The sequence below is a fragment of the Nothobranchius furzeri genome, chromosome 3, assembly GCF_043380555.1.
Source record: "Nothobranchius furzeri strain GRZ-AD chromosome 3, NfurGRZ-RIMD1, whole genome shotgun sequence".
Lineage (NCBI taxonomy): Eukaryota > Metazoa > Chordata > Actinopteri > Cyprinodontiformes > Nothobranchiidae > Nothobranchius > Nothobranchius furzeri.
Genome location: NC_091743.1, coordinates 46,846,959 through 46,874,534, shown reverse-complemented (window position 1 = coordinate 46,874,534; position 27,576 = coordinate 46,846,959). Strand labels below are relative to the sequence as shown.

The 27,576-nt window shown below is 42.1% G+C and overlaps 1 protein-coding gene across 7 annotated transcripts in view; it reads right to left on the bottom strand.

Moving 5' to 3' along the window:
* The window catches only part of LOC107385751 (AMP deaminase 2), a 43,373-nt gene that overhangs the window by 6,052 nt on the left and 9,745 nt on the right, over window positions 1-27,576 (bottom strand). The window contains exons 1-16 of one of the 7 annotated variants that reach the window (XM_015959846.3): window positions 25,329-25,591; window positions 24,930-25,025; window positions 7,561-7,691; window positions 7,187-7,317; window positions 6,616-6,684; window positions 5,560-5,671; window positions 5,291-5,477; window positions 3,418-3,559; window positions 3,257-3,346; window positions 3,057-3,186; window positions 2,771-2,965; window positions 2,555-2,686; window positions 2,304-2,467; window positions 676-802; window positions 433-596; window positions 229-349 (exon numbers count right to left, since the gene is read on the bottom strand). In XM_015959846.3, coding sequence (XP_015815332.3) covers window positions 229-349; window positions 433-596; window positions 676-802; window positions 2,304-2,467; window positions 2,555-2,686; window positions 2,771-2,965; window positions 3,057-3,186; window positions 3,257-3,346; window positions 3,418-3,559; window positions 5,291-5,477; window positions 5,560-5,671; window positions 6,616-6,684; window positions 7,187-7,317; window positions 7,561-7,691; window positions 24,930-24,966 — 1,932 coding nt within the window. In that variant the 5' untranslated portion in view covers window positions 24,967-25,025; window positions 25,329-25,591. Of the gene's footprint in view, window positions 1-228; window positions 350-432; window positions 597-675; window positions 803-2,303; window positions 2,468-2,554; window positions 2,687-2,770; window positions 2,966-3,056; window positions 3,187-3,256; window positions 3,347-3,417; window positions 3,560-5,290; window positions 5,478-5,559; window positions 5,672-6,615; window positions 6,685-7,186; window positions 7,318-7,560; window positions 7,692-13,088; window positions 13,888-20,585; window positions 21,315-24,929; window positions 25,026-25,262; window positions 25,286-25,328; window positions 25,592-27,576 lie in introns of those variants that run through there. The other 6 variants (XM_015959847.3, XM_054749037.2, XM_054749032.2 and 3 more) reach the window with 6 other exon arrangements.

The window sequence follows — 27,576 nt, the reverse complement described above, 5'->3', positions numbered from 1 at the left end:
CATTACAGACAATAATGAACTTTATCACAAGATGCTAATTTTTTTTAGAAGGACCTGTATTTACAGAACTCTACTGCACACTTTGGGAGACCTGTAGCCAGATTCCCTGCTTATCATTTGCATGCATTCCCACTGATCCAAATCCATTGTTTCCATGGAAAACTTAGGAAGAGCCTAGTTTTTCCCCAATGTGTATTTTGTAAGCAATGTGCCCTGTGGTGTTCTGACCTTCCTGAGCAGCAGCCCATGGGAGATGTTCTCTGACAGCATGAAACCTGACACCAGGTGGTGGATCGGCCCAGCTTCGCCGCAGTGAGGTCGCAGCACAAACGTGTGGAAGCCCCGTCGCCTGAGGTAAACACAGTAAATCAGACAGAGGAGAAGACAGACATGTTTGTCAAGAACAAGGAAGAGCTGCAGTTTCCTGTTTACCTTCGCAAGTGATTGAGCACAGTCATGTTGGCGTAGGTGTAGTAGAGGTAGTAGGAGTAGGGCGGGTTGTCCTCTTCTGTCCAGTTTGCTGGCAGGGGACTGTCCAGATTGAAAATGTGGTGTTCAGGTTTGGACTCGTCGTCGACGCTGTCAAAGCCCACCACCTGTGAGGGAACAGACTTCAGAGTCGGCGGCGGCTGATCAATAATCTGGATGTCTTGTGAGGTCAGGTGGCCCACTCACATGATCCAGGAAGAGATGCAGCTCAGGGTGGCTGGAGGGGTTGATGGTGACCTCAAACAGAGGCATGAAGATGTTCTCCAGCATCTCCTGGTAGTTAGCTAGCTGCTTCTTGGTGTGGTACACGTCACTGGAAGAGGGTGTGAACATGAATGAGTGGAGGAAAAAAACTGCTGATATTTCAACTTGAAAAAGAAAAACGAGTAATTTTTATTTTGTGCTTTAAGCCAACCTTTGACATGTGCAGAGAGAATTTTGTCCACCGGTCCAGATACACGTTTTGAGTTGAAAGACTGTCTAAACTGATCTAAAATCTGGCTAAACCAGGGGTGTGAAACACGCGGTTCTGGAGCCACAAGTTGCTCTTTGGTTCATCCACAATGGCTCCTAATAAATTCGGCTTAAAATGAAGTTAGAAAGAAAAAACTAACTTGTGCTTTTAAGTGTAAATATAATAAAAAGTGCAAGTTGAATCAGCTTCTCAGCGTTTTCATGGAATAACTGCAATGCCTTTCCTCAACAGGACAACAATAAAAGCACCAGTAACGTTTTTCATCGGTTTGTTTTTTAGAGAGGTCCTTCACTCATACTTTTAATCCATGTGCAGTGGTCCCTAGTAGGAATGGATGCATTGTAAGTCGTACTCTGGTGAAAAAAGCTCCGGTGCACCTGTTTCAGCACAGAGAACTCAGCCAGAGGAGAAAGTAGCTTCGGCCGACAGGATTGAAGTCTTATTTCCTGATGTATGGACATCTCACCTCTGATTGGCTAACAGCAACGCGTCTCTACCACTGACTCCCGTTTGCTTTGCGACATTGATGCTTTATCTCCACAAATAACACAAGCCTGAAGGAGTTCTGCTGTGTGGCAGAGTTGCTAATGCTAACAGTTAGCTTCTACTAGCCAAGACGCTTTCGGCTGTTTCCTGGCCTCTTAACCAACAACAGCCTTCCCTGACAGGAGTCAAGATGAGTGTGGCGTATATCTGTCAGGCTTTTCAAATCCTTGAGTTTCAGTCTATCAGAAGCTAATGCAGGAGATAGGTGTAGGAGACTATTTTCATGTTCAGCCTGCATGAATGATTCTGATTATTATCAGAAATGATCATTAAAATGTGGTTGCTCAGTGACAGACCTCTAAGTAATTTCCAGCAAATATCAACATCCAGGAGATATAAATATTCACGCTCCTTTTGCAAATGTTTATTTTTCTACATTTTAAAACCCAACTATAGAAAATGGTAGTTTTTCAAAAATGCAAACAAATCTCTGACATTAGAAATTTATGGGTGAGGAATTTCTGTTAAAAGTTAGAATCCCAATTGAAATTTTTGATTCATGACTTTTATTCTCAGAATTAACAATTATTTTTTTTCCAGTGGTCCTGATCCTCCTTTGTAGACATAATTGAAAAAAAAAATATATATATAAACTTTTGTCAAAAGGTTCTACAGCAGCAGCGTTTAATTCTGGTGGACTGAGTGAAACGGCTTAATATGGTTTCAGATGCAAAATTGGCTTTTTTCCTGTATGTATTTCTTCATTTGAGAATAACATTGTTAGAGAAAGGCTACAACTAAACTGGCCAATGAGGGCTAGTCGGAGACCAATCAGGATTGTGGATGAACTCACAACAGACGTGGCACCTGGATGAGCCAGCGCACGTTATCGGAGTACACTCTGTGGTTGACGGCCCACTGGGCCAGCTTGTCCCATTCATCTCTGGAGCGACCATAGATGGACAGCCGTAACTCAGAGTTTTGGTACTTGCTCTCCTCCAAGTCAGACATCACCTCCTGTTTGAACAAAGACCGGCATGGATGTAAAAGTTTAGACGTGAGGGTATTTTAGGTGAGATGGACTCTTTATTTAAGGATCCCCACCTTAACTATATGTGCAAAGTATTTCCCTTCAATATAGTTGTCCGTCTTGATGAAGATCTCCCTGAGGATGGATTCTCCAATGGGGTTGTACTTGGAGTTAAACTTGTCAAACCGATGAAAAGTGTTTCGGTCCTAAAAGACAAATACTATTTTCATCTCCACCAAACGAGTAACACAGATGATGGATTTTAACATAACTCGTCCCGCGTTTCTCACCGCGTGCATGTCGAGCGTGTCTACGCTCAGGTCATACGCCGTCAGGTTCATGTCCTCAAAAACCTCTCTCAGCGTCTGACCACGCCCCTGCTCCACGTGAACGATCTCGTCGGGGTATTTCTTCATGGCTCTCTTGATGAATCGCAGCAGGTGCTTCTGGTTCATGCAGGATGACGCATGTATGTGAGTGTCCACCTGGAGTCGAGATAGAAACGAACAATGATGACAAACACACTTCGGGATGTGAAAATCTTCACACAGACTTCCAGCAGCTGTTGGTTCTTGCCTTCCGTATGTTGTAGAAGTCTCTGTGAGGAACCTTCTTCTGAGCTGCCAGCTCCTTCATCTCATTCAGGAGGATGTGCATCTGAAACTTAGAGCTCAGGTACTGCAGGCGGCGGTAGCAGAAAGACTTCCTACAAAAGCAGAGAGCGGTTTAACTTAGAGGAAACTAAAAGCATCTGGTTGTATCAAAGTTACACTCACACTGGTCCGTTAATGATGAGGGACATCATGACGGTCATGTCTGCGATGTACTCTTTCAGGTCAGGATAGGGCAGGTCGAGCTCTGTGCTCCTGAAAAATGAAAATCCGTCTGCTGTGGATCAAAGCAGTCATGTTTTGGAGCATCGCTGTCAAACACTTACTTATCCATGTTGGTTCTCTTGTTGTAGACGTGCATGACTCCGCCCACCATCAAGCATCCGTATCCTGCATCTGCTGGCATGTTGCTGGGGTCCTGGTTGTCATAAGGGTGCGTCTCTGAAACTGGAGGGTGAACAGGAGCATCTGGAAAAATAAATGAATTGGCCAGTGATTAAGTTCTGTTGCCAAGAATGTTTTTATTTAAATAGATCATTAGATCTAGGTTAATGTTCATCAAAACCCCATTTTAAATGACAACTTTTCAGAAATAAAATAAATGAAAGGCTTAAAATACACTGCTAATTGTCCTAAACTAACCACAGAAAGCTTGGATAATTGTACCATCGAGAGAGAAATTAGGTCTTTTTGTGCTCATTTTTATAAGAAACAAAACTAGAATTCAAGGCACACTTGGCAGTTTTGCTTGCTTTTAGCACCCCCTAGTGTCCATTATTAATTCTCCGTGGTTAAACTGAAAATGAAACCCATCTCCTCGCTGTGCGTTTGTTCTTTTTTTACCTTCATCTAACAGCTGAAATGTCTCCACACCCTCCATTAGTGTCTACAGGAGTGGGTCATCACTAAATGAAAAAAATCTGCTGTGTTCATGATAGGGCTGAAGCAAATCTTCTAATGATTCCATTCATTTTTTACTGATATGAAGCTTCGTTCATGTGTGCACCACAGTGTGAACCTTTTACTGGTACACTACATGGTTATCTAGGTGCTGTCGAGGAAAACAGAAAAACCAGCAAAGACACAACCCATTGTAAAAGACAGAAATGGTCCAAAGTTTGGAATCAAGAGTGAAACTACGAGCAGAATTGCTAATGCTAAGCTGGCGTGTAGCACGCTCACAATCACATTCAGAAAAAACGTGATGGTTGTGAATAACTAAACTCTACAAGAAGAAGAGACATCCCCACCATCCCGTTTATGTGTGGATGTCTGCAGCAGTGCTGGGCAGAGATGCTGCAGCTACCTGGAGTCTGGGTTGTTCCTACGAGTGTGCTTCACACACCGCAGCAGGAAGTTGGCAAGCCGGTGTAGCATGTAATTCACAAACGTTTCTATATTTGAATACAATTTAGACTGGATTACGTTGCCAACCTGTAAATGCCCCTATTATATTGTTACCAGTAGAAATTAAATGTTATTAGCATTTCCAGTAGCTTACTGCTGAACATGTTAATGAAATAATTACATAATACTGATCATATGCGGAGATATTTAGATACGTTCTTTTGACCAAGATGAGAGGCATTAATACAAACCTAAAATGTGAATGAAAGATTAGCCAAAATTTGTTCCGTAAAATATTTATTAACTATAAATATCAGCTGGGAAAACAGGAACTAGACAACACCAATAATAATAATAATAATAATACATATTTTGAGCCTTTTTTTAATTTTGTTGTTTTAATTTTTATGTTTTTAGCAGCAGACCACAGTCTTTTACTTGAAACGTTGTCAAATAGAATATTCGATTAATCGACAAAGGATTCGATAGAATACTCGAATACTAAAATATCTGATAGCTGCAGCCTTAGTCCATGATCCATGAAGGAAACGTGCTGGAACCAGACTGCAGTGCCAGGTATTTTAGCTCATTTTTTTCTAAGTCCAACAGGTGGCAGCCCGTCACTTTGAAGTTGCAAGTGCGGTATTCTGGTCTGAGTGACTTTTCTATAAAGGGTCATTTTAGCACATACAGGCTCAAGAAAATGATGTAAAGATATGAAAAAGGTTGAATCTGCCTCAACATAGAGAAGGAACTTTGTAACAACTAAAAAACATGACTTCTCCCAGCAGCACAGCAGTTACACTTGTGACTTAAACCATGCATGTTTCTGACTGGCTGTGTGTGTTTTACCAGCATCTACAGGTGTCTCTGCTACGTCATCATAAATCCCCAAATCCAGAGGGTTTGTCCCCAGATCCTGCAGAGCATGAGCTGTGGTCTTACAAAACGTCTGCATGGAGCGGTTTATGTACTTCTCTCTGATGAGCAAGGCCTTCACCACACACTTGGCAGCATCTACAAGGTCAGTGAAGGGCACCTGGAACACACAGATAAGTGTGAGTGGAACTGGTTTTCCTGGTGTGGAGTACTTTTAAGCACCTTTTATTTTAAATCCATACCCCACACTTCTCTTCTCCAGATATTGAGACCCGCTGGTACTCTCTCTCCACCAGTATTTCCCGCTCCTTAAAGCCAACATCAACAACGTCCAGGCTTTTGTCCATCATCAGCCTGATGCAGATGCAAAGAGGAGAGTTTAGATCAAAGAGGAAGTCAGTCAGAAGAAAAGATTAATGAAAAGAAACAGACGGAGGCATTAAAAACAAATGCTGACTAGAGACGTGGGTGCACCCTGCAACTGCTCTGTGGGCGAATCGACACTATTGACACTTCTTAAATCAGCTATGAAGCTGCTGTGGTAATTACCTGACATTTATATACACACATGTAACCACCAGAGCTCAGGTCATAAGCAGAACTGAAGCTCCCCTGCTGGACTGGATATTTCAAGGTTTTAGTTGTTACCATCTATCAGGGCTGATCTTCTGTTTGGAGAGCCTCCGACCTTCTCATGAACATCTAAACGTCTGATAGCAACGCCTTCCCGTTTCTAAAGTGTCAACAGAAGGTCTCTAAAGTTACACCAAGCGAGGAGATGCTCTTCACTCACCAGTCCGTGGCTTCCCTGCTGCACGCCCAAACAGACGTTCGTTTTTGTTCGAAAAGGAAAAAACTTTCTTTACTAAACATGACTAAACGGCTTCAGGAACAAAAACAGAAGCTGCAGCAAAACTAAACTAAATGCATTCTTTTATATTTTGCTTTCACTTTAACGAAGAAAAGAAATGATTGGGACCTGCTCTACTTAGCACTCTGACTCTAAGAGACTTGTTTATTTCTGCGATAACAAAAAGAAAAACAGATACCCCTTTGTGTAACTAAATCACCAGCAGGGGGACGGTGTGGTCCTTCAGAACCCAGCTGTCCACCGGGAGATCTACAGAGCATTCCTGACACCAAGCTGAACGATATGAACCAGAAACTCACACCAGAACAAAGATGAACACTAACAGAGGTTTTCATCTTAGAACAGCATCAAAACACAAACAAAAAAAAAATAAAAAAACAACCATTAGGGCAAACAACACCATCACTCTGAGGCGGAGCTCACTCACTCTAGGTCTGCAGCACTGTCGATTTTCATGAAGTCCTGTTTGGCGCGGAGCAAGATCTCTGGCTCAAGCCTTGGGGTGATTTGCAGAGGCGCAGCGTAGCGTGGGCAAGGGCAGGGGTAGATGGGCACCAGAGGTAGTGAAGAGAAATTAAGCACAGAAAGAAAGAGGCACCAGATACGAGCACACCCAACAAACCCCTCTCTCACACACGTGTACACACACACACACACACCCTCAGGTACAGGCATAGAAGTTTAACACCAGTTAGTGATGGTAAATCCTCATCAGTAAACAGGGACTTAACCACCCGATGATCGGCTGCAGTTAGCATGGCTCCCCGGTGAGAGTGTGTGTGGACGATGTGCAGCTGGAACAGGTGTCAGACTCCTGCTACATCAATGAGCTGATGACTGCGATTAGTTTGCCCACAAACGAGCACGCAGGAAGCTGATAAGCATGTGTGCATAAGTGAAAGTGAGAGGAAGGCAGAGTAGGAGAGGGAGCTGTGGATCTGTTTGAGGTCGTATAAGTAGTGACACTCTGTAAGCCGTGTTTGTTTGCTTTTCCTCACTTAATGTCCTGACTGATCTGCCTCTCCAGGCGGTGCCGTCGTTCCTCCAGCTGTTCGATGGGGCTGTCCTCCGGGAACTCGTAGGGCGCGCTGCGCATCTCGTTCTCTGCCATGCTGCGTGTGAACAGGTCCTGGTTCAAACATAGGGTGGGAGATTTATGAGGTCATAAACCAAAATCAGCTCAGTGATGGATGAAAAACACAAGAGCAAACAAAATGCCATCTGTCACATTTACTCGGGTAAGCACATGATTTCCTTCAGAACATAAATCAGAAATCTTCCTGTTCAGATGGACCAGTGCCATGAATCCTATTTAGGATATTGTTTGTTTAATTCAGTAAGTTAATAATCCATTTTTGTTCTGAGGTCTCACCTCAGCAATCTCTTTGAATTTTTCCTCCATGGATGTTCGTAGGTCAACCGGGTGCTGTGAGAGGGAAACGGGTGTTCCTGGGAGAGATCTCTGAGGTTTGAGAGGCTTGGGCGCAGACACACCTCTGACGTCTGTAGGAAAAAACACAGGAAGTGTTAAGGATGTCATCTGAAACATGTAACCACAAACTGTTGGTGACAAAATCTTTGTGCGGAGAGGAATCACTCTCATGCTGCTGAGTTTTTAAGACATGTCTTCTCAAAAGAGTCACACCTGTAGGTCATCTGATTCTAACTAGTCCAACAGTTTCATCCCAGGTGTTTACCAGCTCATAGCGCTGGTAGCAGCACAGGTAGAACCAACAGATTTAAACCAAGAATGGACCGACACATCAGCCTGATATTTACCATCAGATAATATACAGCTTTAGTAAAGCCGATTTAAGAACAGGCACATCCGTGGGCAGCCTGCTGCTGCTGATGAATTTTATATAAATGCACGTCTACATTCCTAGAAAACACCTGCTTAATAAACGCTCAAAAACATTTGTTTCAACTGAAATTTGTTTTTATTTACCGGTACCTGTTTTATATGTAATACTTGGTCAGCTTATTAATTTTACTCTAGGAAAATGTTTGATTTTACTATGGTGCACAAAACTGATCCCAGTTTACAAATGTTGTGAATCTAATGTTGTTATTGGTGACATTTTGTCATGTAAACGAGGTGGAAAATGTGTAGATATCAGCCGTGAAAGCAGGCCCAAAAAACCGGCAGCGCATATCAGTTATCAGCCGACAGCGACGTCTGCACGTCAGCATTGGTATCAGCAGTCGAAAAAACCATATCAGTCAACCTCTAATCCAAACCAAGTTCTTCATTTAGTCCCAGAAACATTAAACAGTACAACAATCAAAGGTTGATCAACTGTAAAGTAAAGTCAAAGTAAGTAAACACTTTTAGGTTCCCTTGGTCTGTATATTTAGAGTTTTCATCTTGTAAACAAAACACAGACAGGTAAACACAGACACAACAAACTAGAGGCTTACAGTCAGACAGAAATAGAGAAGAGCTTCTGTTTGGTTTGCTGATAATTACAATGTGTGGAGGTTTAAGTGTTCAAAACGTATTCCTGCTGAGTTTAACTGGGCCTACACCTAAAACCAAAATGAGCACACATTTAAAGAGTTTATAGCTTTAGTCGAGTCAAGCACATTTAGTTACATTTGAAATAACTGTCATTATTTTGTGCAGATCATGCAAGCCCCAGCCAAATGTCAGCACTCTCAGTACTGAGCAAAGGTTGGCCCTGTGCTTCCTACTTTCAATCCAATCAACAGATTGTTTGTTTGTCAGAACGGAAAACCCCAAAGACGTGGACATCAGCTGAAAAGAACCAAACCAAAAAGAGGTTAAACTTCTGTCCAGAAAAGTGATGACAAAATGAGGTTTCTTTTCCTCCCCTGATGAGTGTGTGAACACACCTGTCCCCTTTATCTTACTCTAAACTAAACTGCACTCTCTAACAACACTAGTGCATTTTAACAAGGGCACCACAGTGACTGACTCCTCTGGAGGTGGTTTACTCTCACTTCTGTATAATTGGAGCCAATACTGCTGCCGTGTCTCATTGCTATTACTGTCAATCGTCTCATGTCTGCTTCTGAAGCAGAGCAGTCACAGTTAGAGGAAGGTAAATATTACAGTAAGCTAAACTTACAGCCATTTTTTTCTCTGCTTTTATCTGTGTCTGGTTTGACAATATCAATTTGGTGATGCACATTTGTAGTCCTGGACTCATTTTCACACAACCTAAAATAACTTTTGTGCCCGTTCTTAAATAAGCACTTTCTTGGCATCAAAATGTGTCTTTAAAATTCACAGACATCATATGTGAAATCCATGGCACATAACCAAGCCCCCACAATGCGGCTCTAAAACTGAGTCAAACCCAGAAGTACCAAAAATTGCAGTTCCACCCTCATCCGCTGGGGGCTGGTGTCAGAAGCGAGCAAATCCTCATTGACTCCCATGTTAAAAATACCAATTTCACAGCAGAAATAAGCATGTTTACAGCCTGGTTCCAAAACATGTTTTTGGTTTAAATTATCTAGTTTACACTCATGACAACTCTGAGGGGGGTGCATTTTTTCTCTCACTCTTCTGTTTAAGTGTATTAAAAGCCTAAAATTCTGTATAATTAATGAGCATCCGACCCACGTGACCACAGAGCTAGCTCCGTGGAAAGGCCTCAGTAGAGCCTCGGTCTGGCTTGGAAACTGCTCCGGGATTTTGAGTCTCTGTGTTTTATTCTTGTTTGGATATTTTTTGTGCAATTGTTGGACAAAATTACTTGCTGTGGCATTAATTGCACTAATAGAGCGTCCAAGGAGTCTCCACTTCATTTTTTTCAGTAAGTAAAATTATATTTATGTATTTTAGGTCACTGCCGAGCTGAGCTTAGATTTTAACGTGTACTGTTTAACCATGAAATTTAAATGCAATAGGGTAAAACCCAGTGCATTTAACATAATGCTGCACTTTAGAGAATGGGTTGAAATATAACATGTTGGTGGAGCTGGGTTCCGACTATCGGCTTGTGGAGCTCTCGGGAGACCGATGTTTTCCACCCGGTTCTCCCCTCCCCGCAGCTCGGCGCATCTCTGTCTGATCGCGGCTTCTGTCTGCTGCGCAGGTTGCCGGCTTGTGGAGCTCTGGGATGGAAGCCTTTCCACCCGGTTCTCCCCAGCTGCAGCTCTGCACATCTCAGAGCGCAGCGGCGCTTGTCTGCTGTGTGGCTGCCAGCTTGTGGAGGTCTCGGAGACCTCTGTGTTCCACCCGGTTTTACTCAGCGGTCAGCCCGGCGTATCTCTGACTCAGAAGCTCTGGTGTTGTGCACAGTTAACTCCGGTTGTAGCTAGGTTGCTACCTCCGTTAGCTTAGCTCCCACCTCCGCATTAGTTTTGGGTTAGCTTGTAGCTAGTTCGACCGGGTGCCGTCAGTTGATCCCAGCCTTACAACCCCACCCTCAGCTCCACCTCTCTTCCCTTTTGTGGAATTGTCTGGGCTTGACGGAACCTGTGACACGGTCAAAATGGCGGTGGTGGCCACCTCCCATTTGGCCTCAAAAACGTGATATTGGAGCCTATGGAAAGGAGATGTCCAGTATATTAATGTCAATGCACATAACTAGAAAATAGCGTTTTTAGCATTTAGTAGGGACAGTTTGCTGGTCAACACAATGCTAACTTGTTTTTTGAGGTATGGTGTGAAGTAACTTTTAGTTTAGGTTACAATTAGGAATAGAACAGCATTGGTTAGGGTTATGGTATGGATGAGGCGTAGTGGAGTTACTAAAATGAATGGAATTCAATGGAGGTCCGCACACGCATATAAATAAACACAAGTGTGTGTGTGTGTGTGTGTGTGTGTGTGTGTGTGTGTGTGTGTGTGTGTGTGTGTGTGTGTGCGTTTCATCTTCATATGAAATAAGCTCACCTACACAGGAAGTATCTCTAAAGCTGGTGTGTCTCATTCCGAGGAGACCTGAGTCTGCTCTCTGCCTATGTGATCAATATGTATCCGAGCAACTGCCTCTGCTCTGTAAGGAGCAGCACAGTTCTGCTCATCTGCACCTAGCTCTGGCAGTGAACAGCACGTTGAGAGCACAGGTCTGCCTTTAATACATTTTTATCATTACTGTTACAGAACCCAATTCTTTTATTTCTGCCCTGGATCGTCTGTAGAGACATTAGAGACCCGTGGAGGTGTAGAGCCCTGTTTTGTTTACCATGTGACAACGGTGACACACACTTTAATTGATGTGGAGGACACAGCTGCCATCATTTGCAGCTAGATGGAGGAAAACAAATGCCATGCCAATATCCATCCATCCATTTTCTGAACCCACTTGTCCATGCAGGGTCGCGGGTGTCCATCTCTAGTGGTCAACGGGCAATCAGGCGGGGTACACCCTGGACAGAGAGCCAGTCCATCGCAGGGAAACACAGAGACAACCAGGACAAACAATCATGCACACACACTCACACCTAGGGACAATTTAGACAGACCAATCAACCTAACAGTCATGTTTTTGGACTGTGGGAGGAAGCCGGAGTACCCGGAGAGAACCCACGCATGCACAGGGAGAACAAGCAAACTCCATGCAGAAAGATCCCAGGCCGGGAAGCGAACCCAGGACCTTCTTGCTGCAAGGCAACAGCTCCAACCACTGCGCCACTGTGCAGCCCACCAATGTGTGCCTTAAACTAGCTTTACTAATCTAATTCCTGCATTTATTTTCATCCTGTTAATTTCACAACACACGCACATCCACTTGACAGACCCAGTTTCTACAAAAACGGCATCCAAGGTCAGTTGGCATGTTATTGAACAGATGAAGCTTTGCTTTGCCTTGCCTCATCAGCAAGGATGTGGACCGTCCACAAACCCCAACACTAAGCTCACGCTGCTGGGAGGACTAACGCCAGAGGAAAAGTCAGAATATTGATAAAGGGGCAGTCTGTCAAATTTACAAAAACAAACTGACTTAAAGCTAAACTAAGAGGTTTCCATGGGCCTTTTGAATTAGGACTGATCTCAGTTCTACATGTTCTGTTACGCATGCAAGCGTTTAGACTGATCCCAGGGAGAAGCAGCCTTCCTCTACACGGATAAAAGAGGACTGGACCAAATTCTGGTCAGCAACAAAACCTGAACATGTGACTGGAGTCCAACATGAATGTTTTTATTTACTTTCTGGTTTCCTCTGAAGCTCCAGTAAAAGTTTTGTTTCTCTTTGTTCGATCCCTGAGAGGCAGAGTGAGGACATGAGCTTCAGGTGTTCCTTAGCAACCACAGATGAGAATAAACCTCTATTGCATCCACCTCTTGAACAAACCATCAGTTCTTATCATTCAGAAAAGAACAACCATAGCCAATAAAGTCCCTTTTAAACAGCTGGATTGTTGTTTAGCATATATCAACAATAAAGACCAACTGGAAGTATAGTTTTTTCAGTACATGCCTACTATAAACTCATGATGATCATGAATATGAGCAGCAGATTTGACATGAAGACCGATGCCAGAGCTGATTAAAAACAGAACCATGGAGCTCCCAGGGACTGAAAGTCAGACCTCAGCAGTTACGCCTCTGCCTGAGGCGGACATTAAACAAGATGCTATTCTTTCCCTCCAGTTTCACTGGAGACACTGCTGCAGCTGCCATGCATTCCTGCACAATGAGTTTTACTTGTTTGCAGGTTTAATTACATCACAATGGACTGTAGCAAAACCAACGAGGAAGATGTGCTCCCAGATGAAAGGCAAAACACTGTATTACAGGTTCCTCCATTCCTGCTTTCTCTGTAAACAAAGTTTTTTCCCTCTAATTCCAGAACCCAACAACTATATTTGGAACCTCATCCGTTATAATAACAGTGAACGTACAGTATTTATTTGGTGGCAAGTATTACACCGCACACACATTGGATGGTACTGTTGGGGATTAATCATCGGTTACAGTACCTCTATCTGCCCGCCTTGTCCTGCTCTCTTCGTTCTAGTCGCAGTGGCCTTGTCTGAGCTCTTGCGGGATGCTGGGACATGAAACTAGGCCTGGGACAGTCGATGTCCCCTCCCCCGCTGGTACAGTGGAAGAGAGAATGACAGCAGAGACACTGCGCAGCCTCTCAGATCACCATCTGCTGTGACACCGGGCTCACACAGCTCTGACTTTAGTCTCAGCTCTGCATCTCCTGCTGTGACTGAGCTGCCAAAGCAGGTTTCTCTCCCCCCTCTCTCTTTCCTCTGATTCTGTGTTACAGCTGCTTCCTGGATTGCACCGGTTTTCTGTGCATGAGCAGCAGCCTTCAAGTTCCCGGATTTAAATACAGAGTTGGAGCATACCACGTGGCAAAAAGGGGGAGGGACTGGGGTGTACCACTTTATGCTCTATTGTGCTGTAAAATAGAGAAGGCAACAAACCCCTCCCCCTCCCACTTCCTCTTCACCTCCCACCTCTTATTCAAAACCAAGATGCTTCATCATCTCATTCACTGAAATGCTGTAAAGACAGAAGCTTTTATCTGTTGTTTGAATTGTTTTCTCTGTGCGTTTTATATTTTCACACGACATGCAGGTGAACTCACATCTCGTCATGCTTCTCCAGATCATATGATGTCCAGAGGAGCTGATGGTTTCCTCGCTCACATGACAAGAAAGGCCTGGTTGATTACTTGTGGAAAATTAAAGGATTTTTTGTTCATTTCCAAAGCCACATAATAAACTACAAACTAATAAAGACGAGGTTCAAAAGCATGAAACTCACATAAAGACGTCAACGAGTTTTAAAATTGGCAGAGACTTTAGAGCCTTACCACCCCACAGCGAGTCACCCACACAGAGGAAATCACCACAGAGGGTTGTGACGCTTACCACTGAAGCAGCACACGGACATTTAGAAACGATCGCATCAATTGTGACACACGTGTGATCACTCATGATGCACTAGTTGGATGGTTTTATAAACTGCTAAAAGCTGCATTTGTAATAGTTTAATATTTAATTCTGTAATAGTAACAGCCTAATATTAGAGTGGGATGATCATGAATGAAAACAAGCCAGAAGTTTGACTATTAACTTATAAAAGCCCACAACAGAAAGTCATTCACAGAATCAACACAGAGCATAACAGAGTTGGAAGTGTAAAAATCCTAAATTACACGGATGATTAACAATTTACTTTACATAAAGCACTGATCCAAAGAGATGCAGCCCAATGAAAGCAGCATGTGTCATCCTTTAATAGCATATACTATGAGCAGAGATGAAGAGCCTGAAGAAGTTTGTTAAACTCTGCTGCTAGACTGAACACTTATCTAACTTCTTATCGGAGCAGCACTTTCTTTAACGTATTTAAGGTAATAGCTACTTAAAGCAGAACAACTAGCCTAAAGCTCCATTTACCTAAAAACTGTTCTAATACTAGACTAATTATGATCACAGAGTTGTTTACCTGATAGCAAGATTATCAAAACAGCCTTTTAAAAACAAAATTAAAAAGCTTGATTTTTGCTCCCGTGACTAATCCAGAAGGGCTCCTGGAAGTCTGTCATGTATGTTTCTATAATATATTGTTCTAATTTACAGAACTGATGTTAGATTTTCTGCGTGGAGCCACAAAGGCCCGTCAGGCCACCATCAGATAAGAAGCTGGCTACACAAATGGACAGCAGGTTGCTGCGAATCAAACACCGTCCAGTTTGTGACCTCTGCTCAAGCCTTCTTGTTTTAATGTCAAGCTCATCTTCTCCCAAGCCTGTAAACACCTAGCCTGGCAAGCCAGACTAAATAAATGTATTATTTAACTTTGCAAACTTTGCAAAGCAAGAATTTGGTCTAGTTCACTAGTTAGTAAACACCAGCTTTCACTCCCTTTCCCAAAGAGACACATAAGAGCTGGCCTCGTCAGACAATCCCAGAGACTCAGCAGGAACATTCCCATGTGAAATAACAAAGACAAACATTCACATAAAATGCCTTTCCAGCATTTGGCCTAATGGTTTTGTTTCTGTCTCATTAATCCAGCAGGAGGGTTCCTCTCATGGTGAGAAACTTTCCTCGAAGACAATATTATGCAAACAGACGGACATAAACATCAAACTGCCACGAGCAACACGCCGACACTGATCGTCACAGCCAAAGACAAAACAGAGACAGATGCTTCGTTTCACATTCCAGTCCTCTGTGCTTATCATGGCTATCACCTCTACCAGCTCAGCTCTCATCATATCTGGATATAGCAAAGAGGTACCCATATCACAGGACACCGTCAGCATTTAATACACTCTTTAGCTACTTATGCTAGTAGAGTGCTCTGGCGCCCAGAGGTCATTATCCTACTGCTGAGACAAAAGCAGAGTCAAGGATGAAAGCCAGAAAGGATAAAAGGACTTGTGCTTTGACACAGGTTCTGTCTCTATAAGCTTCAGAGGCTGTGTCCAAATTCAGGGGCTACCCTTCTGAGGCTGCATTTGAAGGCCTTTTGTGTCGCAGCCATGAAACGAAGGCTGCCCAAAGGTTCCTCCAAATGCGGTCCACAAATGCATCATTCTTTTCCCCAGATTTTGAGGAAGGGTTTTGGTGTATCGTTTGTAGATACTGTGTGTTATTATTTCTGATTATAATCAGACACTCTGAGTTGTTTGTGCAGGCTGAACATGAAAACAGTCTCCTACACCTATCTCCTGCATTAGCTTCTGATAGAAGATAGATGGTGAAACTCTAGGATTAGAAAAGCCTGACAGATCTACGTCACACTGTCACTTAACAGTCATGGACTCACCCATCTGGACTCAAGACGGGGAAGGCTGCTGTTGGTTTAGCATCCAGGAAACAGCAAAGAACGTCTCGGCTAGTAGAAGATAACCGTTAGCAATAGCAACTCCACCACACAACAGAACTCCTCCAGGCTTTTGTTATTTGTGGAGCTAAAACATCAACAAGTCAGTGTGTCATGTTGCTGTTAGAAAATCCAAAGCAAGATGACCAAATATCAGGAAATAAGACACCAAATCATTGATCTGGCTCACTTCTAGTTCCTGAAACTAGCTCCCTTTTCATTGGCTGCTATTTAGTGCCATCACAATTGTTGGCGACAGGATAAACACTTTAGTAAGAACCAGTATAAATCTGAAGGCTAGACCCTTCAATACCACAGCTGCTCACTTCTGGTCATTTTAGGTGGTGAAGGACCCTGTCCCTGCCTATGTAGACTGGGTAAGCCGGACCCTTCGAAGGATGTAACCCCTGAACCTGGACACAGCCACAGACTCATGTACATGCACTTATCTCTTCATTACTGTACATGCTTTGGGGTAATCTAATAGGGCTCTGAACTTTGATGTGTTTATTGTTTGGCTGAACTTCCACAAGGGTTATAAATAGAACTGGAGGTTTTACATCCCTTACTGTGATCTAAGCTTTCCCTTAAATTATTAGTTAATGGCTCAGTCTATAAAAACAAAAGAAACACTGAATATCTTGTCTTCACAAGGAGAGAACTTTCCAGATAGGATACTTATAAGAATGTGAGCAAAGATTAGATAAACAGTAATAGAGCAGACGTAGACCCAGATATGTTCATCTCTGGAGTGAAGCAGCAGGTCATCAGAGAGTAAATATTTGTGTTTATATTTAGAATCAAAAAGATTAGTTTATTCAAAGGTAAAGTTCAGTTAGATGTCTTACAGATTCCCTGTCATCTGAGGCAGCAGCACAGGCCTACTTTCACTCAATGATTCTCTCAGATTCGTTTCATCACACATCCAGCTTTATACTGTTTCAAGTCGATACTCATACCAGCATTTAAAATCTGCCCAGTTGGTACAAGGATGTCTATAATTTACTGGGTTATAATTCCTCTTCCTCTGGCTGGTTTAGTTTGTATCAACAAGCAAAAGGAGCTAGAAAAGGAGCTGCCTGAGGAGCTTGTACAGAGCTTTACTTAGAAAACATTTCATCATTTATATCATTACTGATGAGATTTCATTTGTTAAATGTGATGATTTCTTCACAACAATAATGTAAGGTTTGTTGTTTGTGGTTACTAATACTGATTTTCTCACAGGATAAACATGCTTGTGTGTGATTTTAGGCAAGTATGAATCTGATCACAGAGATTAATAAGTAATCAAAGCTGTGGACATGTGACTCAGTGACTTGCTGAGTTTAACAACTAATAAAAAAGCCAAATATCAGCTGATGATCTGTGATCTAAGAGGAGGATTAAAGGAGCAGGGGAGCAGAGACGGACTAAAGCAGAGTACTTAACTGTTCCGGAAACACAACCCAGCCTATGAGTCTGCTTGCTGTAGGTTTCTGTGTGACTTTAGGGAGATTCGGCGATAGAGCCGGCTATCTGGTTGCCTTCAGCAACAACAGACCCACCTGTTGGTGTGAAGATTTTTAAGGCCTCGGTATCCAACTCTACAAAATCCCTTTTCCAGAACTGACACGACACACAAAGTAACAGAGCTATTATTAGCAAAAGAAAGCGATGGAATTTTCCAACCAATCACATAGCTGGTCCTCAGTCTGACAGACAGAGAACCAGACACTCGTTCTAAAACACTCCCGTCCCACAGACTCCCCCTGGTGGCCTGATGCTACAGGCAGGCTCAGCAGAACAGTTGTTACTATTCTATAGTATTTCTACAGTAAGATGTATAGCCAGATGTGCTGATGTGGGCCTGAACAGCGCCCTCTAAAGGCTAACAGCAGAACTGCAACTCTTATTTCTCTTTTATAATTCAGACATTTTTAGAGTCAGAACAGCTTTTACACATTAGATGCATTAATTCTTCCTGCAACACACTTTTTTTCATGAAAAGACTTTTATAAAGATAATCTAGAATGAAGCTAAATGTAAAAGAACATAATGTCCAAATGGGACACGACCCTTGTGTGAAGAAGAAGAAAATATCATTTCTATAGCGCCTCTCAAGATAAAAATCACGAGGCACTTCACAAAAACAAAAATTGTAAAAATATAAAAAAGTATTTAGAAAATGTTTAAAAATATATTAAAATGAGCAAAAATAGGCAATTGTGATTAAAAAATGTTAAGAAAGAGAGAGAGTGAACAGGAAAGAGGGAAATCAGTGGATCCTGGGGAAGGTGGAATAGGTGGGGAGAGCAGAATAAAGAGAGAGTGGTGAAGAAGGTCATACAAAAGCCAGCTTGAACAAGTGAGTTTTCAGCTGCTTTTTAAAGGAGACCACTGAGTCCACTGATCTCAGGCTCAGGGGGAGAGAGTTCCAGAGTCTGGGGGCCACAGCAGCAAATGATCTGTCACCTTTGGTCTTTAGCCTGGTGCTGCACAACCAGTAGGCTTTGGTCACTGGACCTCAGGGACCTGCTGGGGGTGTAGGGACTAAGAAGATCACCAATGTAAGATGGTGCTTGTCCATGTAAGGTCCCATAGACCAGAACCAGGATCTTGAAATGAATCCTGAAGTTGACTGGCAGCCAGTGAAGCTGGAGGAGAAGCGGGGTGATGTGGGTGTGTTTGGAAGACTTGGTCAGAAGCCGAGCACAGGCATTCTGAACCACCTGTAGACGGTTCAGGGAGGTTCTGCTCAGACACGTGAAAAGAGAGTTACAGTAGTCTAAGCGTGAGGAGATGAAGGTGTGGAGAACTGTCTCAAGTTCAGAGCGGGACAGAATGGGACTCAGCTTAGCAATGTTCCTGAGATGGAAGAAGGAAGAGCGAACACGAGAACTGACATGAGAATCCAGGGTGAGAGCTGGGTCAAAGGTCACGCCAAGATTCCTGACATGGTGTGAGAATCAAGCTGTGTGTCCTCCTGTGTGAACATCCTGTAACCATCAACATCAATAATCCAGTCCAACATGTCAGACTATGCAGACTCAGGAAAAAGCAGCCATTTTGTTTTCAAACTAATCCATTCACTTTTGGAATAATCCTGGAAATATTCAGATAATCTGCTTCAACCTCTAGCTACATGTAAGAGGTAATAATGAAGTCATTCAGATTAGTAAACAATTACATATCTAATGGACCAGTATTAAAGCTGGATCATACAAATCAAATATGAGGTCCAGGTATGGGACGGCTGATAAGAGGTGAATCACAAGTCCCCTCATCTCTCTGGCAGACACTTTAATAACTTCAATAAATCACGTTGTGTACCTCCAGCTGCAAGGATATTACATGTTCAGGTTTATCATGAGGATTAAATAGTCTATGTTTGCTTGCAGAGAAGAAATCTGGCTGAGTAATCACCATGCTAATACAGAATCAACTCAAACGTCCGAGAGTGCTTTGGAGGAACATCTGGAGATGAGATGAGTCTCAAAAACAAACGTGATGGAGCAGATTTATTTTTGCCAAAGTAAAAAAAAGCACCAAAAAAACAAGGATGGCTTCAATCCATGACTTCTTCACAGTTCAATTCCAACAACTTCAGCAGATTTAGCTAACGAGTCAAATGGAAGAAGCTCGGACGCGGCGCAGACAGAGGTCAGCCATGCGGCTAATTGAAAAGACTTAAATGACTGCATGGATGGAGAGACTTCTAAGTTATTTATTACTGCAGCAAACAGGCTTCCTCAGCAAAATGGTACAGAGTGTGTCAGTGTGAGCTACTGCTTCAGATATGCTGCAACACTCAGCGTTTACATAGCAGCCAAGGTCCAAATCAAACCCGTACGCAAGCGGATCCATCACCCCCGCCTGTCTCACCCCTTCTGAGAATTATGATGACTCAAACAAAAATATCCAGATCACAATAAGGTAAAACCTAAAACTCCATTTAAATGTGACAAGCTACATCCATAACAGTCATCGAGCTGCAGAGCATTAAAAGCTGCATTTACAAACTATATATTAGAGCAAATGAAACCGTTTTGAACCCAGCGTCCAGAGGTCACTCACACAATCAAAGCTTATCTAAACACTCAGATTGGACCCTGTGTAGAATAATCTCATTAAAAACTTCCACAGTAAACTAATCACTGGCTTAAGGAAGTAAAACACAGACAAACCTGCAGGGTCATGTGATCCCAGTGTTTTGTCTAAATCAGGATTATGATATAAGAGATTATAAACAAGCCAACTCATTTAAATCAAATTAAATTACAAAAACAAACATTTAGTTTGGGTTTTCCTCGTGTGACGGATGCATCAGCCTTTAACGGCTCCAAAATTAATCCAAATGAATTAAACTTAGATGTCTTTTTTATACCAGCAAAAATGAATGCAGTCTCACTCCTAGATGTGCTACATTATGTGGCCATCAGAACACACAGAGAAGCATGCAGCATCAAATGTATAATGTGACTCAAACCTTCGAGCATATGTAATCACTGCTTCAGACACATTTACAAATGAATAAATCTAAATTAGACAGTGATTTCCATCTCCTCTAACCTAATTCTTAAACCTCTGAGTAAATCTGAGTCCCTCCGTCTTGCATGGGAACCCCTCTCATCAACACTCACCAGGGCTGGGGGGGCTCTGCAGGCTTCCCCTCTTGTTAGACTGGGACTTAGCTTTAGACTTCTCTTGTCCATCGTTGGTGGAGGATGATGATGATGATGATGATGATGATGATGATGACATCTTAACTCTCCTGTTACTACAGTAGCAGAGGGAGTCAGAGCTGCCAAGTGACCAGAAGGGGGGGAGAGGAGCACCAGCTCTTATGTTTGAGCTCGGTCTCATGGTGGGGCAGTGGAGCAGCAGGACCCATACTGAGCTGCTAAAAGCTCCTCTACAAAGTTGGCTCCTCCTCCTTCTCCTCCCAGCCCACAGCAGCTCAGCAGACATGCTGCACAGCAACGCACCGTAAAGCCGCCCGAGGCTTCCCCAGCTCCTGCAGGGGACCATCCTCCTTGGTTGTCCTAGCAACCAGAGAATAAGCTTCCTGTAGACATGGTGGTGAAATACAGCCACAGGAGAGGGCACGCTGCTTACATGACAGCTAGCCTAGCGACCAACTTCACCCCACCAGCCAAGCGCCAAGGTGGGAAAAGGACAAAAGTTTGTTCCGCTGGTCTAAAATTAGCTGATAGGTTCACAGACTAGGAATGTGTCAGCCAAGAAAAACAAAAGGATCCAGATGAATGCCTGAAAAAAGCTGAAGAAAATAGATAAAAGGAGAGTGGATAGCTCGGACACCAGACTAGTGAGCAGTGTGCCGCTGTCCTGCTGGAAAACTCTGAGGGGAGACCGACAGCACAAACACACACACACACACACACACACACACACACACACACACACACACAGCAAGTATTATAAATAGTGACAGCCCGTGTGCAGTAAGGGGCAGTAACACAAACCTATGAACGAACACAACCTTCTCTGTAAGTCAGGAACACAATCATTGTTTCTCCTTCGTCTCCTTTCAAAATAAAGTAAATGCTTTAAATGAATCTATTTTTAACTTCTGATTCAATCAAATGCGTCTTATTCCAAGTAAATGCACCACTGAAATAACACTTGATGCCACAGACGGTGATTCGTTTGGATGTAGTCTTGTTCACACAGCAGATAACATCACTGAGTTTTGTGTCTGATGATATCACTAACCCCGAGTGGATTTAGAACATGTATGACCTAAAAACTGGAGTAAAGATCTCCATCTAGTGGTAAAAAAGATGAGGCAGTTGACAAAGAATGTTTTCTCTTTCAAAGCTTAAGCTATCTGCTAATGTTGTGTTCTGCAAAATCAAAAACTAGGAGGCTAAATTGCCAGAAGTAAAAAAAAAAAAGTCATACGAAGTTTTCACAGCTGATTTTTATCCATATGGCACCGTTTACATTGTCTATGCACTACAGCATCACAAAACTTACACTGGCCAAAATATTCTGTCCTTCAACTGGAATTTCTGACTGATCTCTAAGAACAAAACAGCAGATTAATTATTTTATTTCCATTTCAGAAGACGAACAAACTTGTAAAACAGCTTCTCAGAAGCACAATAACAAACGCTAGTAGCTTCCTGTCAGACCAAGAGGAGGAAGCTATTTCTGACCAGATTTGGGGAAAACATCTTGTTTCAGTGTGACTCCAGCCTTCTCTGAAATCTGACCTAGTTTTCTGAGTCAGCACTAGCAGCAACAGCACACAGAGAAAAAACAAAGGCCCTTCTCTTGTCTGAAAACCTAACTACTCCCAGTTACACAGGCACAGTTTCACCAACAGTAACAAACACATTCAGAGCTGCAGGAGACAGGATGATCACTGCTAGCTCCTAATCTTCTATCCTTGCTTCTGTCGATCACTCAAGGTTTTTGTATACACACACCCTTTTGCTAAAACAAGCCCAGTGTGTGTATTATTGGACGCTGAAGGATTTTTTTTTCACTCTTTTCAAGCAAAGATGATGACATTCAGCACTTTGTTTGTAGAGGCCAAAAGCAAAGTGGAACTTGTGTGGTTTCTTTCTGCAAACAGCCGCTCTGCACCAGGTCTTATTTCTGCATTTTGACTACCTTAGCATTTGAACATTAACCTTATTGCTGCAGAGATCATCAGAATACTGATTAGTGGTGTTTGTTCTGGTCTTGAGCTTTTTCCACAATGGAGCTTTTTAAACATCCATCCATCTATCTATTTTCTGGGCAGACAGAGACAAACCACCAGACAGAAACACGCACCTAGGGCTGATTTAGAATCACTGACTGGCCTGCTAACAGGCCTGTTTTTGGACTGTGGGAGGAAACCAAACAACCCAGTGAAAACTCATGCACTGGGAGAGCATTTATCTTCCACAAAGACACATCCCAGCTGGGAATTTTACAATTTAACTAATCTAAAAGTGGATCAAAATGTTTTGTGACGTGCATTCAACATGTTAACCATCTAGCTTATGAAGCCAATCTGAAAGACATCAAACTTAAATAACTGAGTCACTCTAATATAAACATACTGGATGCAGGTTAAGAATTACAGTTGTTGAACACTCATTTAAATCAGTACATTTGTAGTGGTCTCTAGTAGAAATGAATGCCTTGTGAGTTGTAATCTGTGTGGAAAAAAACTCAGACGCATCTGTTTCAGGAAGTACAAGTCAGCTGACGGAGAAAGGCCCAATATCAATACTCACACTGCACCCTACACCCTTCTGTGAAGTGCACTTTGAGGAGGTACGCAGTACACACAAGTACACAAGTGTGCCAAATTGGGACACGGAGCATTGTGTCATCGACCGAGATGCATGCCGGGATGCCGGCCGCCGTTTGGGCTACTTTTAAACAAATCTTTATTGACAACTTTCAAACAAACAACTATTTGACGATTTTTTTATTAACTGCTGTGCATTCAAAATGAACGTCTTTTATTTGAAAAACATATTTTAAGAAAAGGTACTTGAACCATTGCTCCACCTTCTTCTCAAGGTTCCCGCACATCAATGGATTGTGGGTAATACCCTTGGCCCAAGCCAACATGCGGATGGGTGAAGTGCGGATCAAGGGTGCAAAAGGGGCGTGTTCAACTTTCGCACTCGAGAATCGAGACACCCTACGCACTTGCACCTCTGGACAGGAACGTGCAATTGAAAGACGCAAAGGTGGAAGTGCGAGTATTGGGACTGGGCCAAATGAGCTTCAGATGACAGGATTTGGAGTTTTTATTTCCTGATATTTGGACATCTTGCCTCTGATTGGCTAACAGCAACACGACTCTTCCACTGACTCCGTTTGCTTTGCAACATCAATGTTTTATCTCCACAAATAACACAAGGCTGAAGGGGTTCCGCTGTGTGTAGTGGAGTTGCTAATGCTAACAGTTAGCTTCTGCTAGCTGGACTTTCTCTGCTGTTTCCTCAACGCTCAACCAACAACAGCCTTTCCCGTCGTGAGTCAAGATGGTGAGCCCATGAATGTTAGGTGACAGTGTGACAGATGTCAGGCTTCTCTAATCCTAGAGTCTCACCATCTATTTTTTATCAGAAGCTAATGCAGGAAACAGATGTAGGAGACTATTTTCATGTTCAGCCTACCTGAAAAACTCAAGAGTGACTGATTATAACTAGAAATATTAATTTAAAAATGTTTTCCAGTGAATCCCACCTTTAAGACAACGTCTATGAAATCTGTATGAAAGTTCTATATATGTTTACAGTTTATATCTATTACACAATCATATGATTCACTAAGACTTTACCTTCACACTTTGCAAGATTCAGAATGACATATCAGAAGCAAAACTGCTTATAGAGAATATTTTGTATTGGTCGGAGCCTCTGACGGACTGGTCGCGCCTGTGCTTGGAAAGCCTCGCCTCTGTCAGTGCACACCAGGGCAGCTGTAGCTATAACTCATCAACACAATGGTGTGAATGTGTGTGTGTGTGTGTGTGAATGGATGAATGATACCCTGTGAATGCTCTTTGGAGTCCTCTGACTCAGAAAGGTGATATACAAGTGCAGGTCATTTATCATTCATTATCATTTTAGATAGAATATCAAAATTTTTATGGAATAAAAAACAATCAAAGTCAAAAACATTTGGAAGAAAATAGCCCAACCTATAAGCTGCTTCTGAATAAACATCTCTGTTCAAGACTGAATAAAGTCAATTAATAATCAAGATTTTTGAGAGACTAAGAAGCTTAATGCATAAAATATAAAGAAATATGCGACACCAAAACCGTCCTTATCTAAATTAGAAATGTTACTGTTATATATAAATATGATAAACCACATTTAACTCCATAAGTTCAGTGACTGTGTATGATTGCTCTAAATAAACGCGATAAATGACTCTAAACTGAAAAAAATGACATGTAAACAACCTTAATTAAGCTTCTGGTCCTGTAATAATGTCTGATCTACCTGGCTGATTGGGGGGCTCATTCACACAGTCGGACATTGTTGGGACTAGTTTTCTGAGCGAAGGAAGACAGATGCTCCTCCAACACCGGAAACGTCCTGAAAAAGAGACGAAAACAGCACAATAGTTGGAAGATGTCCTCACACAAATAGCTGTCATAACGTGTATAAATACTACACATTTAATAAGCGTTTACGCAAATTTTCTGAATAAGGCAAGTTTAAGCTGGACTTAAAAGGCTCGTTTGTTCAGGACAGGTTCACTAAAACACTTGTTTCATGAAGCTAACATGACTGCTAGTTGTTGAGGCGAGTTAGCAGTTAGCCGTTAATCACCTCAGCTGTTCTCACGACCAACAGAATAGCCCTTTACTTTTTTATACAGAAAAACAAAAAAGGTACCTAAAACTGCGACTGTCACCTGTTACGGCTTCGTGGGGAATTTTGCTTTATTGACGGAAATTGGTCCGTTTCCTCCACAGAGAGCTGAAGCTGAAATTTTAAAGGAGCCGCCCGCTGTTTCAGTCGGGTTCAAAGGTCGACTACTGGACCTAAAACACACTCACGGGCGCGTGCTGATAAGGGCTTTTATCTCTGCTACAGATGTACTCAAAGCCCCTCTGGTGTGCGATAAAGGTTCCCATATGAATGCTTTTACACTAAACACCCAACGAGGAAATCAAACCGAACAGTTAGTTCTTGTTTTTTTAATACAATCTGAAAATATGCCACATCAAGTGGAAAGTTTCGTCTACTATTGTTTTTCTTTTTTTAAAGCACACAGCTGTTAATGTCTAAGTACATTTGCTTACTAAAAATTCGCCCTAAAATCAAACTATTTTTATTTCAAAGTTATACGCAAATTAACGTAAATCAAGCTTCATTAAAAATTATGTATAATAAGTCATCAATTAAATTCTTGAAGTGATGGTAATCATTGAGTCTCTGCTCACAAAAATCGTTATAAGAGAGAGATCTTACTTTGAGACTTTTACATATTTATGTAATGCATGTTTTATTACTGACAGATTATTTTATCTGTGGCTGAAAACTGTGTCACGTTTTTGATAATTTGATGACGTAGGCCTAATTCTGATTAAATGAAATCTTATTTTCTCTCTGAAGTCCCGTTGATTTTGATCATTGTTTTTATTTAATTCAATTATATTCATAATATCTGATTTACAGTACCAAATCGCACTCTTCATAAAGAACAAAGGGATTAGGTCATTTGAACAGCAAACAAGGAATTTTCCCTTCAATCTGAAATCAAGAATATACAGAATGTTTTAGCAGAATCAGCGTTTTTGAGACTCAAGTCCACATTGCTCACCCAAACCTTTGGACAATAATAAACCCAGCAGATTAGATTTAGAACAATTTGTAAAAAGAACTACGTTTAATTTTTTTATGTAAACTCTACAAACCTTTAGATAAAGGCTGCTCGGCTGATTTGCTGTGGATAGGTAAGGGTGGATATTAATTCTTATATAAGCAGTGCTGCACCTCCATCTGATTTCAGGCTGTTTGCAATGTCATCTGTGCAATGTTTATCTCTCATAAAAATTATTAGTAAATTTTGATCATTTAGAAAAGTTTTGTCAGTATTAAAATATGCATTCCTAATCTAAACATGATCATTTACCATTATGTAAGCTCAAAAACAAAGATCAAAAACATCATAAAATAATCTGGTAGTCTTTCAAATTTAATTTTAAGAAGTCGTATAAAAGTGTGTCTTGCAGGTTTCCCACTGGTGCAAGCTCCACCTCCCACCCACTGTACAGCTGAGCTCACAGAAATGTCACTGGGTAGTGATTGCCATGGGGATGGCAGAGCCTGCTGAAGCTGGGGGGGTTTTGACTGAGGTCCATCACTGAGGTGCGAGGGCTGTCACGCACCAGCATCTCCTAAATGACAAAGTGGCAGGATGGAATTGATTACACTTGGGCATCTTTCATTTTTTCCTCCATATATAAATTTAAAAAATGTATGAAAATAAATTATTTGTTTTCTGATGAAGGTCCAGCCACCTCTTTGTCCTTTGAAGTGTAAATGTTACCCTAAGGTCAAAGTGTTTTAACCATGCCATCCTGCGCACTGGAATATCTACAGGAATCTAAAACATTAGCAACAATAACGTAAACATCTACAGAAGAATAACGTAAAAACGGTTCTTGTAGGTTTCTGCTTCTGATGATTAAAATCTGAGCTGTTGTGAAAAATGGCAAACGAACAAATAGTTCCCGAGCGCAGCCACTGCTGCAGCTCTCTGCTGCAGCTCTCTACGGGGATGGATCAAATGCGGAGATGGAATTTCACCAGTATGTTGTGATGACTGAAGGGACTTTAAGTCTAACTGTTTGAATGGCCTCAGTTTGGATAAATAAAGAATTATTCTGACTAGACAGACAAGCTAACGGCTACTCAGACTGAGACAACGGCCCTCAAAACAACTTTAAATGTATTGCAAATAACATTTTTATAAACTTTTACATCATCTTATGTGTTATTTTTTACACGGTCGTTAACGTGGGGGATTAGGGTAATTTGCAAGTGCAAACAGCAGCAGGTAGAGCTTTCAGAGCAGCCTGAGGTACTTTTGACAGATATTTCATATTTCCACTAGAACGTAATGCACGATTAACGG